General features: G+C 45.2%; 1 protein-coding gene across 1 annotated transcript in view; it reads left to right on the top strand.

Moving 5' to 3' along the window:
• Positions 1-17,102, top strand: part of IGF2BP3 (insulin like growth factor 2 mRNA binding protein 3) — a 200,545-nt gene extending 183,443 nt beyond the window's left edge. The window contains exons 11-15 of the mRNA XM_038769399.1: positions 8,261-8,380; positions 10,737-10,811; positions 14,689-14,820; positions 15,829-15,942; positions 16,634-17,102. Of these exons, the coding sequence (XP_038625327.1) occupies positions 8,261-8,380; positions 10,737-10,811; positions 14,689-14,820; positions 15,829-15,942; positions 16,634-16,735 (543 nt within the window). The 3' untranslated portion in view covers positions 16,736-17,102. The remainder of the gene's footprint in view (positions 1-8,260; positions 8,381-10,736; positions 10,812-14,688; positions 14,821-15,828; positions 15,943-16,633) is intronic.
• The last annotated feature ends 671 nt before the right edge of the window (positions 17,103-17,773 follow it).

The raw sequence follows: 17,773 nt of genomic DNA, 5'->3' as shown, positions 1-17,773 counted from the left end.
TTGTTTTTTCCTCTTTTCCAAGCCAAGGGATTCACTGGCATACTTACCGTGTGCCCCAAAGCTAGGCCTGGTACGTGTAAATCTGTATTTCCATTCTGTGTTTTGACTCCTTGGGTTCCTCCTTCCCCCAGATAAGTCTGTGCCACCCGATGTTTGCTTGTGCTATACCTTTTACGAAGAATTAAGAGCAGTTCCTCATTGACTTAGAGAAATCAAGTGTGTCAGAATGAGGCTCTGCAGGTGTTCCCCGGTGTGATAAAGAAAATGCTAGGGGGAAGCGATTAAATAAGAACGAGGGCTGCCTCCGACCTTGCAGAATACTCTTCTCCCTCCCCGCCTCCCTCAACGGTAACGCTGCGGTAGAAAGAGGAAGTTTCAAGTTGTTGCATCCAGGCTGCATTTAAGGAATCAGTTTTAACCCCCGTACAATGCTGCACATCTAATTATGGCTGGTGAGACTACTCCATGTACCCAAAAGTTAATTTTATCTTGACAAGTAGTAGTAGTAGTAGTTGATATTGAATGCCCACTTGGTGCTCCTGGGGCACTCTGCTTGGAAAATACAAAACAAGCCAATGACATCCCCTGCCCTCAAGGAGCTGATAATCAAATGGGGGATAGAGACATTAAAGTGCTTATTTACAGAATAATAAGAATACAACTTATACCCGAGGATGGGTATAAGTAGGTACCTTCATGGTAGAGATGGCCAGTGGGCGCTTATGCCGGACGGAAAGCTGGGAGTTAATTGGAGAAAACATGGGAGGAGGTGGAGTGTCAGGAAGGCGCTTGAACACGGGGAGAACTGTAATCTAAAGGATTTGGGTGAGGGTAGGGAGGAGAGCCGAGCCGAGGGAAACTGAGAACGAGGGTAGAGGCAGGAGAGTCGAAAGCAAAGCCCAGTTTGAAGATTGGCTTTGGGGGAACTGAACGAGTGGGTTGAAATACCCAGATTTTGAAAGCCACAAACAGGAAAAGTGCCCTGAATGTGTGATGTGTGTTAGAGGGGTGGAGTATACACCCTGTCCATGCATTTTCCCTCCCCCGTGTGTTCTCCCCCGACCTGCCAAGATTCCTAACATTAGATAGTGTCCGACTATCTTCCCATTGTTTTCCCCTTTAGCCTGAGTTTCCCTTTAGATCGGTTCCCCCTTGCCAATCCTGCTAGGAAGGATGATGAAGGACAAGGCCCCCACTTGTCCATGTGAGGCAGGGTCCTTATCATTCTATTCATTCATTTATTCATTCATTCAATTGTATTTATTGAGCGCTTACTGTGTGCAGAGCACTGTACTAAGCGCTTGGGAAGTACAGATCGGCAACATGCGGAGACGGTCCCTACCCAACAACGGGCTCCCAGTCTAGAAGGGGGAGACAGGCAACAAAACAAGTAGACAGATGTCAATACCATCAGAATAAATAGAATTACAGCTACATCCACATCATTAATAAAATAGAGTAATAAATATGTACAAATATACGCAGGTGCTGTGGGGAGGGGAAGGGGTAGGGCGGCGGGGGCGATGGGGAGGAAAGGTGGCAGGCCTGATGGGGTTAACGTTTGTGGTGCCCAACCCAAACCCCCTGAGGTTGGTGGGGAAGAAAGCAAATTATGATTTTAGGATTCCTCGGAGAGGAGGAAATAGGGATGGTGGGGGCGGAGCCGCGGGGGATCCATCAGTACTTTGTGGTTAGGGAAATGGGAAGGTGCTGAGCAGAAGCCCAGAGCAGCTGTCTCTTCTCTGGGCTCTCACCATTTTGCCCGCTGTTGGGTAGGAACCATCTCTATATGTTGCCGACTTGTACTTCCCAAGCGCTTAGTACAGTGCTCTGCACACAGCGCTCAATAAATGCGATTGAATGAATGAATGAATGAATAGTATTTTGGCAACTTCTGACACAAGCATCCTCCTTCCCACCCGCCCCCGCCCTACCTCCTTCCCCTCCCCACCTCCTTCCCCTCCCCACAGCACCTGTATATATGTTTGTACAGATTTATTACTCTATTTACTTATTTTACCTGTCCCAGACTGAGCCCCCTCCTCCCCCTCCCCCTCGCCTTACATCCTCCCCCTCCCCACAGCACCTGTATATATGTATATATTCCTGTACATATTTATTACTCTATTTATTTATTTATTTTATTTGTACATATCTATTCTATTTATTTTATTTTGTTAGTATGTTTGGTTTCGTTCTCTGTCTCCCCCTTTTAGACTGTGAGCCCGCTGTTGGGTAGGGACTGTCTCTGTATGTTGCCGATTTGTACTTCCCAAGCGCTTGGTACAGTGCTCTGCACATAGTAAGCGCTCAATAAATACGATTGATGATGATGATGATGATGATTTCTGGGCGGAATAGCCTCCTTAGCTGGCCTTAGCTGGCCTTAGGACCTGGGTTTTAATTCTGGCTCCGCTTCTCGTCTGCTGCATGGCTCAGTGGAAAGAGCCTGGGCTTTGGAGTCAGAGGTCATGGGTTCAAATCCCGGCTCCGCCAATTGTCAGCTGTGTGACTTCGGGCAAGTCACTTTCCTTCTCTGTGCCTCAGTTCCCTCATCTGTAAAATGGGGATGAAGACTGTGAACCCCACGTGGGACCACCTGATCACCTTGTAACCTCCCCTGCGCTTAGAACAGTGCTTTGCCACATAGTAAGCACTTAATAAATGCCATTATTACCTGTGTATATGTATATATGTTTGTACATATTTATTACTCTATTTATTTATTTTACCTGTACATATCTATTCTGTTTATTTTATTTTGTTAGTAGGTTTGGTTTTGTTCTCTGTCTCCCCCTTTTAGACTGTGAGCCCGCTGTTGGGTAGGGACTGTCTCTATGCGTTGCTGACTTGTACTTCCCAAGCGCTTAGTACAGTGCTCTGCACACAGTAAGCGCTCAGTAAATACGATTGATTGATTGGCCACTGACTCGTGTGTGCCAGTGGGGCCACAGTTCAAACTGTAAGGGTGCCTGCCTGCCACTCTGGCAGTGGAATCTTTCTTCAGTAGGCAACGGCCACCACACAAAATAAACCCTGAACAGTATTTTAAATGGTGTTTTTTATATATTTATTTAGCCCTCACACTTCTGCTCTTTTTAATGCCACTAATTTGGGATTGTGTAAATGTGAACACGAGGTAGGGCAACAGATTGACTTTTCAATTGTTTCAACCTCTGTAGTTCGATAAATCCTGTATCTGTATCCTGGATCTACCCCAGCGCTTAGAACAGTGTGTGGCACATAGTAAGCACTTAACAAATACCATTATTATTATTATTATTCATACAAAGACCTCCTTATCACTCTCTATCTGTTGTTTCTTTGTTCTGGCCCCTGGCTTCCTAACTTGACCAGTGGAAACTGTGTGCAGTTGTCCACCCTTCAGAAAGGAAGATTTTGGTTCATCTTAGGGAAATATTTTTTATCTCCTTAGTTCTATAAATCCTGTATCTGTATTCTGGATCTACCCCAGCGCTTAGAACAGTGTGTGGCACATAGTAAGCGCTTAACAAATACCATTATTATTATTATTATTCATACAAAGACCTCCTTATCACTCTCTATCTTTTATTTCTTTGTTCTGGCCCCTGGCTTCCCAACTTGACCAGTGGAAACTGCGTGCCGTTGTCCACCCTTCAAAAAGGAAGGTTTTGGTTCATCTCAGGGAAATATTTTTTATCTCTTTTCTTGATGCTAAGAATAACAAATCTGTTTTGGGAAAGGACTTAAAATGCCACCAAATAAAGAGATGATTAGCCGCCGAATTTGTTGCACGGTCAGCTGGGTCTTGAGGATGTAGTAAGCTTCTAAAATAGAACTTGGGGTGTCAGTGAGGAAAAAAACAGAAAATGAGGAAAATCATCATCATCATCATCAATCGTATTTATTGAGCGCTTACTATGTGCAGAGCACTGTACTAAGCGCTTGGGAAGTACAAATTGGCAACATATAGAGACAGTCCCTACCCAACAGTGGGCTCACAGTCTAAAAGGGAAAATCACAACCATCATTAATAATAATAATAATAATTTGTGGTGTGTGATTAATATTATTAGTAGCAATAATAATAACTGTGGCACATAAGCGCTCACTGTGTGCCGGGCACTGTACTAAGCGCTGGAGTAGAGGCAAAGTAATTGGATTGGACACTGTCCCTGTCCACATAAAAGCTACCAGTCTAGGGACTGTATATGTTGCCAACTTGTACTTCCCAAGCGCTTAGCACAGCGCTCTGCACACAGTAAGCGCTCAATAAATACGATTGATTGATTACAGGAGACCTCTGGTTTATTTAGCTTTACCTCAGACAACACAGACCATGTATCCACAACTTCACTCAGGAGGACAGGGCAGATGCCTGAAGGGGAGATACTGAAATGGTGGTTTTTCTAAAGTGAAGCATTGGAGGTGTAGCAGGGTAGTGGGGAATTTTATTTAACTGGAAGAGCATATAGTTATCCAGAAGCCAAGATTGGAAATTTAGATATTTTTTCCTACCTGCGTTGTATTCCACTTAGTTCTGCTCAACAAGGGAGAGGGGTTTGTGGGGAGAGCCCTGCTGGAATCGAGCTGAGCAGACAATTCCTAGAAAGCGGAATGATGAAGGCACATCCTGCGAAGGAGATGCGCGTGGCACAGGGATGTCTCGCGTGTTCCTGAAGAACTTGGATGAGTTGAAGTTCGGGAATTGCAAGAGCGTGAGATGTCATCGCGAGGGTACCCTGTACTCTTCTCACGTGCACACTCTCCCAGAAATCTCTGAAAAACGGATATGTCATCATGGCTTCTGGCTGCTTTAGACTGTGAGCCCACTGTTGGGTAGGGACCGTCTCTATATGTTGCCAATTTGTACTTCCCAAGCGCTTAGTACAGTGCTCTGCACATAGTAAGCGCTCAATAAATACGATTGATGATGATGATGCTTTCCTTAACTCCCTCAGGTTTTGTTTGCAAAAGGAAAACTAGTTAGCTGCTAGTACAGCACTTAGAACAGTGCCTGGAAAATACCACTAATGAAAAAAAAATACCATAAATTAAAAAACAGTAGTTATCGAGGGCCTGCTCTGCAGAGCACCATACTAAGCCCTTGAGAGAGTACAATAGTACTGACTTAAAGTCTAGTGAAGGACCCAGACCCAGAAATAATTTGTGGCTAGAATTAAGTGAATGTGTGTGCGAGCTAGTGGTTGTTAGTCTGGTAAACTGATATGTAAAGGGACTGTCTCTATGTCTTGCCAACTCGTATTTCCCAAGCGCTTAGTACAGTGCTCTGCACACAGTAAGCGCTCAATAAATACGATTGATTGATTGTAGAAAAGTGCTGCAGATGATTGTGAGTACACAACTGTGGAGTCGGGGTGGGAGTGCTAATGGGGTAGGGGAATAGGCGCTGGTTTGGGGGGACAGGACAGAAATTAGCTGGGGAAGATTTCTTGGAGGAGAGTGATTCCAGAGAAGGAAGCCTCTGGTGTTAAATTTAACTTAAACTGCTGGGCAGGAATGTCTGTTGAAGAAATGACGTGAAAGTGAATTCATTTCTATGCCAGACTAGTGTATGTGGGACAAAACCAGAAAAAACGTGGAACACGACTTAGTAAATTAGATTTGGGGACTTCCAGCAGAAGTCTGGTTAGAGAAGGGTTCGGTGACTTATGGCTTAGTCCAGAGGTTTCGGAGAAGATGGGCTTTGCTTGCATGGGGAGGGGAAAAAGCAGTTACTTTCTGAATAACAGGAGGTTATTTGCCGTGGATGAATAGGAGGAGGATAGGAGAACCTCCACCAGATTATACCAGATCATGGGGAGGTGAAATATGTCTTTCTGAAATAGGAGCAAATGGCTCATTAATTGAAGCCTTTAGTACAAAAGTAATGGGTTGTAGTGTGTGCACTTTTTTTTAACTGTAAGTTGAAAATGTTTGGAAGGCACCAAGTTCATAAATGATGTTATGTGGACTCTAGGCATGTTCTTATTTTTTCACCTTGAAATGTGTCTGGTGGTGTGTCCCCCCCCAACGCGCACACACACTCTCTCCCTCTCCCTCTCCCGGGCTTTGTTACCTTCTTCTTGTATCTGTCAGCAGGCAGGGCAAGTGAAAATGAAATGAGCTAGGTCCCTGTGCTTTCTATGTCACGCTCCTGAGTTCCGAGCCAGCCCTTCCATGACCTAATTCTTACACCACACATTTGAAAGCCCAATAAATAGATATAGCCTTTTTTTAAGAAGTACACACAATCTGTGGCTCTTTATGAGGGTGTTGTGATCTCTGGGACGCACTGGGAGTTTCTGTGTAGGTTGGCAAAAGTGCAGGCTATAAGAATAGAAAATCTGGAACAATGTGATTTGGTCGTGTCCAACTTGATTATCTTGTACAAATCCAGCACTTAATACAGTGCTTGGCTTACAGGTGCTTAACAAATCCCAATGAAGATGATGGTGATGATGATTAATACACAATGTCAAGAGCAAGAAGGGGAAAATAAGTAAAACGGGCAATAATAATTGTGGTATTTAAGCACTTACTATGTGCCAGGCACTATACTAAGTGCTGGGAGGGGATATAAAGCAAATCAGGTTGGACACAGTTTTTGTCTCATGTGGGGCTCACAGTCTGTCCCCATTTTCAAGATGAGGGAACTGAGGCCCAGAGAAGTGAAGTGACTTGCCCAAAGTCACACAGCAGACAAGTGGCGGAGCCTACGAACCTACGACCTTCGGGCTCCCAGACCTGTTCTCTATTCACTATGCCGTGCCGTGGTTAAAGCCATTAAAAAAGGTGGTGTTAGAGAACTTATTTCAGGCTTCTTCAAAGCTCACTGAAATGGAGCAGAATAACGGATTGTATTAGAATCTCAGATTCCTTTGAGGCTCAGAAATCTTCTAAATCGGTCCTGGCATCTAAATCAGTATTAATCACTGTGTCCAGTGACACAGCGTCCTTCATAATAGCCGAAGACATTTTTTTCTTTTAGTAAGTATGCTGCCGATTGTGTCGGTAAATGGTGTACTTTAAAGACACAACATGCGAAACCCCACATGTGTCTTTTTCAGGTCTTTGAGAATACACTGTTACTTGTCGAAAAGCGGCCTAGCATTTAATTTGCTAGTCTTCAGGAGGGCTGCCAACTGGCTGACTGTTCCATAATCTTGCACAAGAGAGGGCTCACTGGCAGTTTTAAAGTTGGCTGTTTATCATTCCAGATCACTCCTACACAAAGGAAGCCATAAAATTTATGAAACTCCTAAGGGCTGTTATGCAATTTACGTGCGAAGTTCAGCGGTATTTACCTCCACAATCAAACGAAAAGGAAATCTAGAAAGAGCTCACGCCGTTCACCTTTAGCCTAATTAATTTTGCCCACAATCTTCTTAGACTAAAAACCAGATATGAATCAGTCAGTCAGTGGCATTTATTGGGTGCTTACTGTGTGCAGAACACGTACTAAGCGGTCAGTTAAGTATGATTCAACAGAGTCGGTAGACACATTTCCTACCTACAGCGAGCTTTCGGGTCATCTTTCATCGGTCATTCAGTTCGTGGGCGATGTGTTGGGGATTATTCCAGTGTAGACGATTGTGTGTATCGCTTAGTACAGAGCTTGACACATAGTAAGTGCTTAGCAAATACCATTATTATCATTATCTATTTTCTATATTAAAATACCCATGACATCACAAGCTTTTTATAATCTTGTACATTAACGGTGCTCAGTAGTCACGGGTGTGGGTTTTTTTATTGTTTGCCATTTTGCTCTTCTAGAGGCAAGCCCCATGAAACAACACTCAGGTAACTTGGCTCCAAATAGCTTTAGATTTGCCTCCAAGATCCTGCCGAAAATGCGTTTCCCTGCTCAACATTAGGCCTGCCCCCAGATCATTCCACGGACAGTTATTTATTTTTTTTATGGCATTTATTAAGCGCTTCCTATGTGCAGAGCACTGCCCCGCTAATCAATCAGTCAATCAATCGTATTTATTGAGCGCTTACTGTGTGCAGAGCACTGGACTAGGCGCTCGGGAAGTACCAGACTGTAAACTACCTCTTGTACTCTCCCAACTGCTTGGCACAGTGCTCTGCAGATTGGAAGCGCTCAACAAACGCCACTGATTGACGTGCCGCGCTCCGTTCCTTTTCTCCCTTGCCTTTATTTTGCCGTCAGCATTCAGGGTAGAGTGCCATCTCCCCAGACGGAGGGGGCTTCTCGATGTGATCCTCGGCAAACCCAAACGTTTACTTCCTCTTATCTTTTCCCATCCAGCAACAACCCGAATCAGAGACCGTTCATCTGTTCATTCCAGCCTTGGCTGTGGGAGCCATTATCGGCAAGCAGGGACAACACATCAAACAGCTTTCTCGTTTTGCTGGAGCTTCTATCAAGGTACTGTTGACTTCATCCCGTATCACTTAATCTTGATGCTTTTGGGCAGATCTGGCTCGATAACACGTTCCGGAGAAGCTGCGTCCTGCCTCCCGCCCCTCCTCGTGTGTGACCGATACATTTTTTAACAGCCCCGTTTTTTAAGAACCGAAAACAGTGAGGGAATTGGACGTACCTAGTGAGGATTTTGAAGCGTGAACTGTTGAGGTGTAAAGAGCACTTGCCACCTTTGTTGCCTGGACTTCTCAGAGGAAAAATTCCATTTGTCGTGTCTTTGGAAACAATAGCAGAGAGCACTGGACTTCCAAAGAGAACAGGGTAGTTCCACATAACTACTGAGTCCATTTCGGTTAATCCCAAAGGATCAGTTCGGAGATCTTGAGCTCTTGCTCTTTATACGAACGTCCGTGTTGTCGATGATATTTGAGAACACGTTTGTATCATGTTTAGCACGTCGGGGGTGCTACTTCAAAGACGAGATAGTTTGAGCCATCCAGGCTACTTGAGGGCCTTGGCTAATAAGGCATCTTGGATTCTTCACACCCAGGAACTGACTCAATGGTCAGCGAGAAATGCAGGCTGAGTTCATTCGGTTGTATTTATTGAACACTTACTATGTGCGGAGCACTCTGCTAAGCGCTTAGGAAAGTACGGTACAAAAATAAACAGATACGTTCCCTGTCCACAGTGAGCTTTCTGTGTAGAGGAGGGAGACCGACATCAATACAAATAAATAAATGAAGTGCCGTGGGGCTAGGAGGGGGAAGAACAAAGCAGATATTTGTACATATTGTGGATATTTGCAGTACAGTGCTCTGCACATAGTAAGCGCTCAATAAATACGATTGATGATGAACAAAGGGAGCAAGTCAGGGCGTCACTGAGTCAGGGGACACTCAGTGTAACGCTGGACCTGACAGTAAGTACTAGACTGTAAGCTTGTTGTGGACACGGAATGTGTCTGTTGTTAGATTGTACTCTCCCAAGTGCTCTGCACACAGGAAGCGCTCAATAAATATGACAATGCATGACTGAACTTGGGTGTACAATAGGAATGAAATACATAAACGATGATGATCTCTTTTGAAACCCACATTAAACCTTACACCATCGATCGGAAATTGGTAAATTTGTAAATTAAGCAATTCTGAGTCGCAGGGCTAACTTCATACGTTCTTTGGAACTTGCTCTGAATGCGCTTACAAGGTGATGTTACTTCAACTGGGTGGGCAATGGGATGCTTCCTTTTTCCTTTAACTCGGCTTTTTACCGCAGGGGAAATGCCCATTTAGGGTTGCTAAACAGCATGTGTCCCTTTCTGAGGTTATGAGATGAGATTCACGTTTGTATTTGAATTTATCTTTGCCCAACAAAGACCCGTTTCAAACACAGGTTCACTTTTTCAAAATTCTGTTAGGCGAGGCTAGGCAAACTCGTCCTTTCTATCTCGGACCTTGTACGGGTGAACCAAGACAAATATTTATTAAAATAGCAGGTATTATAATCTGCAATAAGGAAGAAAATGTTATCTAAGGCTGTATTGAGAATGCCAATATGGATGTCATGAAGATATCTTAAAATATCTGCAGAGTCAAGACCCACCATCTTTATATCATGTGAATTTTGCCTGCCCTGTCTTACCTCTGTTAGGTTCGTCAGATGAATGTAGGGTGTTGACAACCGCTTAGATGCAGAATATTAGGATTTAATTGTCTGTAGTATGCAAAGCTATTTTCCTTTGAGCATGGGCTGTAATATGAGTAGTATGTGAAAAACTTGAGTGAAAAGGATACCGTCACTTACAGCCTGATGAATTAAAACCAGAGCTGTTAAACATTGAAGAGTGTGATCCTGGCTTCTGGCATAGGAGCATTTTTCATCTTTAATACATTGCCTGGTCAGTAATTACTATGTAATATCAGACCCACCACTGAAAACGACAGTTGAAGTCAACAAAAGGTTGAATCACGCTGCCAGAAATAGGCTTTAATTATTTAGTACTCTCTGAACTTGGGTCTGAAGGTCCATCGCACAAAGTAGCTTTCTTCTTATCATCCGAACTTTAAAGAGTCATGATTTCTAGAGTTCATTCTGATTTCCTCCCTATCCCCAAACTAGGCGGTAAAGCATTAGACTGCTCCATCTTCAATATTCCTTTCAGAGGGTGGCATTTCCTCTTTTGATTTGGAGAAGGGTACACAGTAAGAATTCACTCCGGCTCTCCTGTAGCGGAAAAGGGTTGTTCCCCTCTAAATAGCCCTTTGCCAAATCCATTTATTAAGAGACCCTGCCTAGATATGGTTGCTAACTTCAGCAGTTTACCTGAACCCAGTTGATGGGGGACGTTGTATTGCAGATTGCACCCGCTGAAGGACCCGATGCAAAGCTGAGAGTAGTGATAATCACAGGACCGCCAGAGGCTCAGTTTAAGGTAGGTTCTGCGACGTAGAGGTTTGTATCATTACCTAACAACCTGATGATATCCTTGGTCGGGGGGAGGAATGTCGCCTAAATGCTTTTTTCCCTAAAGAATACAGCTGATAAAGATTGGATAGGAGACGAGTTCTTTATCCGGAAACTCTTCCCGTTTGCTTTTCCTCCAAATGGTTGCCTTGAAGACAAGCAAGATTTCCTATTTCTCCGCTCAGGTTCACACTCATAAGGGACCTGGGTTCTGGTGCCTGCTGTGTGACTTTAGGCAAGGCACTCGAACACTCTGGGCCTCAGGTTTCCTCACTTGTAAAATGGGGACTCAAAAACCTGTTGCTCCACGTAGAAGGTGAGTCCCGTACGGGATGGGGGCTTAGTACAGTGCTCTGCACACAGTAAGCTCTCAATAAATACGATTGATTGATTTGAGAAGCAGCATGGCCTAGTGGATCGAGCTCGGGCTGGGAGTCAGAAGAACCTGGGTTCTGGGCCTGGCTCCACCGCTTGTCTGCTGTGTGACCTTGAGCAAGTCACTTCACTTCTCTGTGTCTCAGTTCCCTGATCTGTAAAATGGGGATTGAGATTGTGAGCCCAACCTGATTACCTGGCATATACCCCAATGCTTAGAACGGTGCCTGGAACATAGTAAGCGCTTAACAAATATCACCAGCATTATTATTATTCTATCTTCGCTCGGCTTCCATGGTAACTTCTAAAATACAAGGAAGGGGTTGCGAATGACTTCTTTCGCTAGAAATTACAGCACGATCCGCAGTCGCACAGTTGAAATTAGCTGGACGCTTGATAAGTGACTTGTTTTGCAACCTAGGTGCAAAGTCTGTCCTGTGCTTGTTTTGATGGGATTGTTGGTTTCGAGCCAGTTGTGTTTGGGTTTATGGTTGCTTTGACCTTGGGCAGAAAGCTGCCTTTTCCCTTTGCTGTTTTGAATGCTTTCAAGGTGATTTCTGGAGATCTGAGAAGTTGCTTAGTTGCACGGAAAGAGCCAAAGTGTTTGCATTTCACCCGGACTTTCTGGCCGTAATGGCCAGAACTGTGTTTCCTATTATAACCCAACTACTGCTGAGATTTCTCACTTGCATAGCCTTTCAAAGGTTTACTGTGCTACTGTTAAATTGTTTGCTTATCTGTGAGGTTGGGAGGCCTGTGTTCCTCCTCCCTGTCCTTCAATTTTTTAACACCGCCCCTATTTAAATACAAATATCGATGTCCAACTTTATTTGCCCACCTGACTCCCTTGGTAAATTAACCTGTAAATGACTGGATTGCCAGGAAAGGAGGGCCACCGGACTCCCTCTCCCACCCCTTTCCCCGGGGTGAACAGAGGCTCAAATCATCATCATCAATCGTATTTATTGAGCGCTTACAACAGTATTTAGTGGGCCGATTTTTGGGTGTCACTGTCATTGGGAAGCCGAATGGTATTGTGTTTAGAGGACGGGCCTGGGAGCCAGAAGGACCTGGGTTCTAATCCCAGCCCTGCCACTTTTCTGCTTTGCGAACTTGGGCAAGTCACCTCGCTTTCTCAGTCACTTTAAAATGGGGATCGCGACTGTGAGCCCCATGTGGGGCAGGGACTGCGTTCAACACAATTTGCTTGTATCCACCCCGGCACTTAGTACGGTGCTTGGCACATAGCAAACGCTTAATAGATACCATAATTATTATTACTGGTGTTTATCGTTACTATCTGTTCTCCACCTTTCCTACATCTCCTTCCCCCTCCCACCCCTCATCTCATTTGGTGAACACGTGGCCGTTTCAACCGTATAGATGAGATGACTTGGAAAGTTTCCTTTGGGCAGTTAGTGGAGTTTTTAAAGTGTTCATTCCTTTTGAGGAAGCGCTTGGACATAGCTATTCTATTTATTTTATTTTGTTAGTATGTTTGGTTTTGTTCTCTGTCTCCCCCTTTTAGACTGTGAGCCCACTGTTGGGTAGGGACTGTCTCTATATGTTGCCAATTTGTACTTCCCAAGCGCTTAGTACAGTGCTCTGCTCATAGTAAGCGCTCAATAAATACGATTGATGACGATGATGGTTACTGAGTGAAAATCATTGAGTGGTTAGTGTCAGGAGCCTCCCTGGGCAAGGCAACAAGTAGCTAACTTCAGTGGAAGGCTGAAGTATGTCAAATTTTGTGGGGAGGGTTTTTAATTTGTTTAAAGAAAGGCTCAGAACAGTGCTTTGCACATAGTAAGCGTTTAACAAATGCCATCATCATCTTAGTTTGGATCTCTCACCGGTTTCTACTGGCTCTTTTTGGGCGATGTTAACAAAATTGAGGTGAGCCAACTGAAGGAACTAAGTGGGAAGTGCTGTCAGTAGAGGAAATTTCTTAAATTTTTAAAATGGGCAGCGTTAAGGACTTCCACGAGCCCCTGAGAGTGGCCGGTAAGAAATGAAAACATGGCTTATATGGCGACTGAGCATGATTTAACGAATGTACGGTTCTTTTTAAGTAGGCAGGTTCTTAGGAGAGGAAACACTCTCCCCATCCTTGCCCCCTAGACCGTAAACTCTTTTTGGTTGTTTTTTTTAATAGCACTTGTTAGGTGCTTACTATGTGCCAGGCACTGTATTAAGTTCTGGGGTAGATACGGGTTTATGAGGTTGAACACAATCTACGTCCCATGTGCAGTCACGGCCAACCCCATTTTACAGATGAGGTGACGGAGGCACGGTGAAGTGACTTGCCTAAGGTGACACAGCAGACGAGTGGCGATGATGGGAAGCAGCGTGGCTCAGTGGAAAGAGCCCGGGCTTTGGAGTCAGAGGTCATGGGTTCAAATCCCGGCTCCGCCGGTTGGCAGCTGTGTGACTTCGGGCAAGTCACAACTTCTCTGGGCCTCAGTTACCTCATCTGTAAAATGGGGATTACGACTGTGGGATAACCTGATCAGCTTGTAACCTCCCCAGCGCTTAGAACAGGGCTTTGCACATAGTAAGCGCTTAACAAATGCCATTATTATTATTATTAGAGTCCCAGACCTGTGCTCTCTCTACTAGGCCATGCTGCTTATTGTACTCTCCCAAGCGCTTAGTACAGTACTCTTCACACAGTTAAGTGCTCAACTACGACTGACTGATTGATTGCCTGGCCGTATAGGTAATGTTCTGACGGGCCAGTGAGGCAGGCTAAGGGATATAGCAGTTCAAGTCCCTGCGTGCCATTTGGACCACTGGCCGACTCCATTTTCCGGGGCGAGTTGTAAGCAACCACAGATTTCTGGACCTCGGCTGCTCCTTTTGAGCGCATTCCCCACCAAATTCCAAGTTTTGTCCTCTGGGGTCCTCTTTAGGTGCACTGTCTTGGGACTGTTGCCCTTTTTTAAAACAAAAAAAAAATGTTTGTTGCTTTTAATGATAATAATGATGGCATTTGTTAAGTGCTTACTATGTGCTAGGCGCTGGGGAGGCTGCCAGGTGATCAGGTTGTCCCACGGGGGGCTCACAGTCAATCCCCATTTTCCAGATGAGGTAACTGAGGCCCGGAGAAGTGACATGCCCAAAGTCACGCGGCTGGCAATTGGCGGAGCCGGGATTTGAACCCATGACCACCGACTCCAAAGCCCGGGCTCTTTCCACTGAGCCACGCTGCTTCTGCTTTTGCTCAAGCCACTTAATTAATTGGAGAGCAGAGTGTGTGGGGCTCTTCCTCTTTGACCTCCAGTATCTCTCTGCAGCTCTAGAAATGACTAAATGGGTCCTAATAAGATCCGGTTGTGGAACAGTAGCTTCAGATTGTTATTTGGCGGAGCCTTTTACCCATTGCCCTTGTTTTTCTATTTGGCACTGATCAGGTGTCATTCAGTTGGTGCATGGAATCAATAATTTGATGGTGTATTTTCACCTCCCAGGCTCAAGGAAGAATCTACGGGAAGCTTAAAGAAGAAAACTTCTTTGGACCTAAAGAAGAAGTGAAACTTGAAGCTCATATAAAAGTGCCATCTTATGCTGCTGGTAGAGTCATTGGTAAAGGAGGCAAAACGGCAAGTACTTTAGAAAATCCGTGTCATGTTGTCAAAGGGAAAAAGACGGTGGTGTTCTGGCAGCCCAGTGACTTCTGGCTGTTGGCATTCCTGACCGGCCGGGTCCTCTGAGAATGTGAGTTGCAGTTTTTAAATCTATAATTTTGCACCTGGATGACCGTAATTGAACCACGGCCCCGTCACTGACCGGCTCTTTCGTTTCTCTGCTACGTCTACAACATAAAATTGAGGGTTTTAAACCAGTTCGTAAAGGTGTGTCGTTAGTGGGATCTTAATTCCCCGGGCAAGGTTAATGCCATATGCTATAAAAACAAGGTATTCTGACCGTAACCGAAAGCTTTAGAGCATTTAGAATGAGCAGCTCTTGGCATGGGAGAACTGTAACATTTGGCCTTCAAGATGTGTGTTCCTGATGTGGATGGTAGTTTCCTGTCTCCAGTTGGGTTGAAGGAAGAAAATAAGGGTGGGCAGTGGGGAAAGCCTAAATTCCTCACCCTTCCTTAGTCACGTATGTCTGGCGACCTGTTCGTAGTGTCTTGAAATAATAGTTTCTTTTCCCGACGGTACGTTCAGCTATCCCATGCGCACAGGTGTGGAATCTGTACGATACCGCAAGGCGTGTGGGTTCAACTTCAGTTCAAGGTGGTGAAACTGCCCATTATTTAGTTACGGTATTTAAGCAGTGTGTATCCAGCAGCGTGGTCCGTTTTGTACCGTACGGGCGCATGGTCTGACACACAGTATATCTTTTTTTCCGCCTTCCTCTCTTCCCCCTCTCCACCCCCACATCAAACCCCCACACGTTACCCGCCGAGCGGTGTAGCTGGTTGGGAAAGAACCGGAAGGCCGTGGGATGGCGGCAGAATTCCCTTCACGTAAACGCATTCCCCTCCTCTCCTCCAAGCAAGCAGTCCTGCTGGGGTGGGTGAAGAGAATCGGGACCGCTCAGCGGGGGCAAAAATCCCTCTCTGAGATTTCTGACGTTTCACGGACTGGTTCCCCTCGCAGGTAAACGAACTGCAGAATTTGACCAGTGCGGAAGTGGTAGTTCCTCGTGACCAGACACCCGATGAGAACGACCAAGTGGTTGTCAAAATAACTGGCCATTTCTACGCGTGCCAGGTAAGAGGCGCATCCTCCTGCTTTCTTCCCGGCGATGTGGGTGGCTACGGTCTTGCTACAATAATAATACGAGCACTAATACTGGCCCTTGGTAAGCACTTACTACGTGCCGAGCACTGTTCTGTGGTAGATACCCGCTAATCAGGTTGGACGCCGTCCCTGTGGGCTCACAGTCTTGATCCCCATTTTACAGATCGTCATCATCATCAATCAATACGATTGATGATGATGACGATCTGTAAAATGGGGATCAAGACGTATTTATTGAGCGCTTACTGTGTGCAGAGCACTGCACGCAAGTACAAGTTGGCAACATATAGAGACGGTCCCTGCCCAACGGTACAGATGAGGCCCAGTGAAGTGACTCGTCCACGGTCACGCGTCAGACACGGGGCAGGGCCGGGATTAGAACCCGGGTCCTTCTGCTTCCCAGGCCAGTGCTTGATCCCCGAAGCCACGCTGCTTCTCCTGCATCCGGGGCAGCCCTTTCCAGAGCGTTTGGGTTGTTGGCGGGGGGGCTCCCCTGGAGGAAATCGAACAGCCGCCGGGTAACCGCGAATATCCTCTAAGCTCGTTGAGGGCGGAGAACGTCTCCGCCGACTCCGTCGACGGTCGGTCCTCGGGCCCGGTGAGTCCGACCGAATGGCCGGTGTCCCACCGTAAAAAAAAAAGGCCGCGTCCCCTCTCTCAGCTTGCCCAGAGAAAGATCCAGGAGATTCTGGCCCAGGTGAGAAGGCAGCAACAGCAGCAGAAGACGGCGCAGAGCGGACAGCCTCAGCCCAGACGGAAGTAGAGGTTCGGGAAACGGCCCATCGCGGAGACAGACGCCAGACCAAAGACAGACTGTGGACAAGACGGACGGGTGCCCTCCACCCGTCGCCAGGGTGACGTGCGCAAGTTCCACCTAGCCCGTCGCTTCTTGGAGGACCAGGCAACCTTTGAGCTCCTGTCTCTGTGAGAATGTATTCTTTACGCTCTCTCAAACTTTCGAAACCCAGCTTTAAAAAAAGATAAGGACCCCTTCACTTCCCTTTCGTTCTACTCTCACAACTTAGCGTAAATTTGCTAGTTTTTTTTTTTTTTCGTTTTATTGTTCTTAATAACCCCCAGCAATTTTAGGACTTGGTTTAATGAAGCTTTCTCTTCTGAGTTTACTGGTTTAAAAAAAAAAAAAAAGGCATTGCTCTTATAGGTCCAGTTGCATAAACAACAACAACAAAAAAAAAATTAGGCGGGCGGGCTTACGGGTGGGTTAGAATTAGAGCCGAGATGTTAACGAGAGTTTACGTGCTAGACCCGATGTTAAAGAAAATGGCATTTTTTTAAAATGATTGGTTGCATTTTTACCTAACACTGCCAAGAATAACCTAAGGGAAGTGTTGCATGGTGTTGTCCAGGGCATGAAAAGAGAAATATGCATTTTTTACTAAACTACCTCAGGCATTTAGTACCTCAATGAAAAATTGTTCCTTTTTTTGCTCTTTTTTTTTTTGGTATTTTGTATACTTTATAAAGCTAATAGTTCTTGAGCATTTTATTTTTTTAAAAAAAAATTTAAAATTTGATCAGCCACCAGCCAGGAGTACTACAGGATTACTGGGAATAAGAGGGTGTGCGGCTTCTAGCTGATGGCTGATGGGAGTAAGTTGGAAAAAAAGAACCTCAGGTTTTCTGAGACTGACACCATCATTTGTTTAAAAAAAAAAATAATAATTCAGTGAATGTTTAAAGATACTGAATGATGCCAACGTTCTGAGAGCAGCAATGCCGTTTATTTTTTCTTTTTAAGATGGGATGAAAAAAGTTTGTGACGGTACTTTTTTTGGGAACA

This window comes from Tachyglossus aculeatus, chromosome 2, assembly GCF_015852505.1.
Source record: "Tachyglossus aculeatus isolate mTacAcu1 chromosome 2, mTacAcu1.pri, whole genome shotgun sequence".
NCBI classification, from domain to species: domain Eukaryota; kingdom Metazoa; phylum Chordata; class Mammalia; order Monotremata; family Tachyglossidae; genus Tachyglossus; species Tachyglossus aculeatus.
The sequence above is the reverse complement of the archived record's forward strand: the minus strand, read 5'-3'. Positions and strand labels throughout refer to the sequence as shown.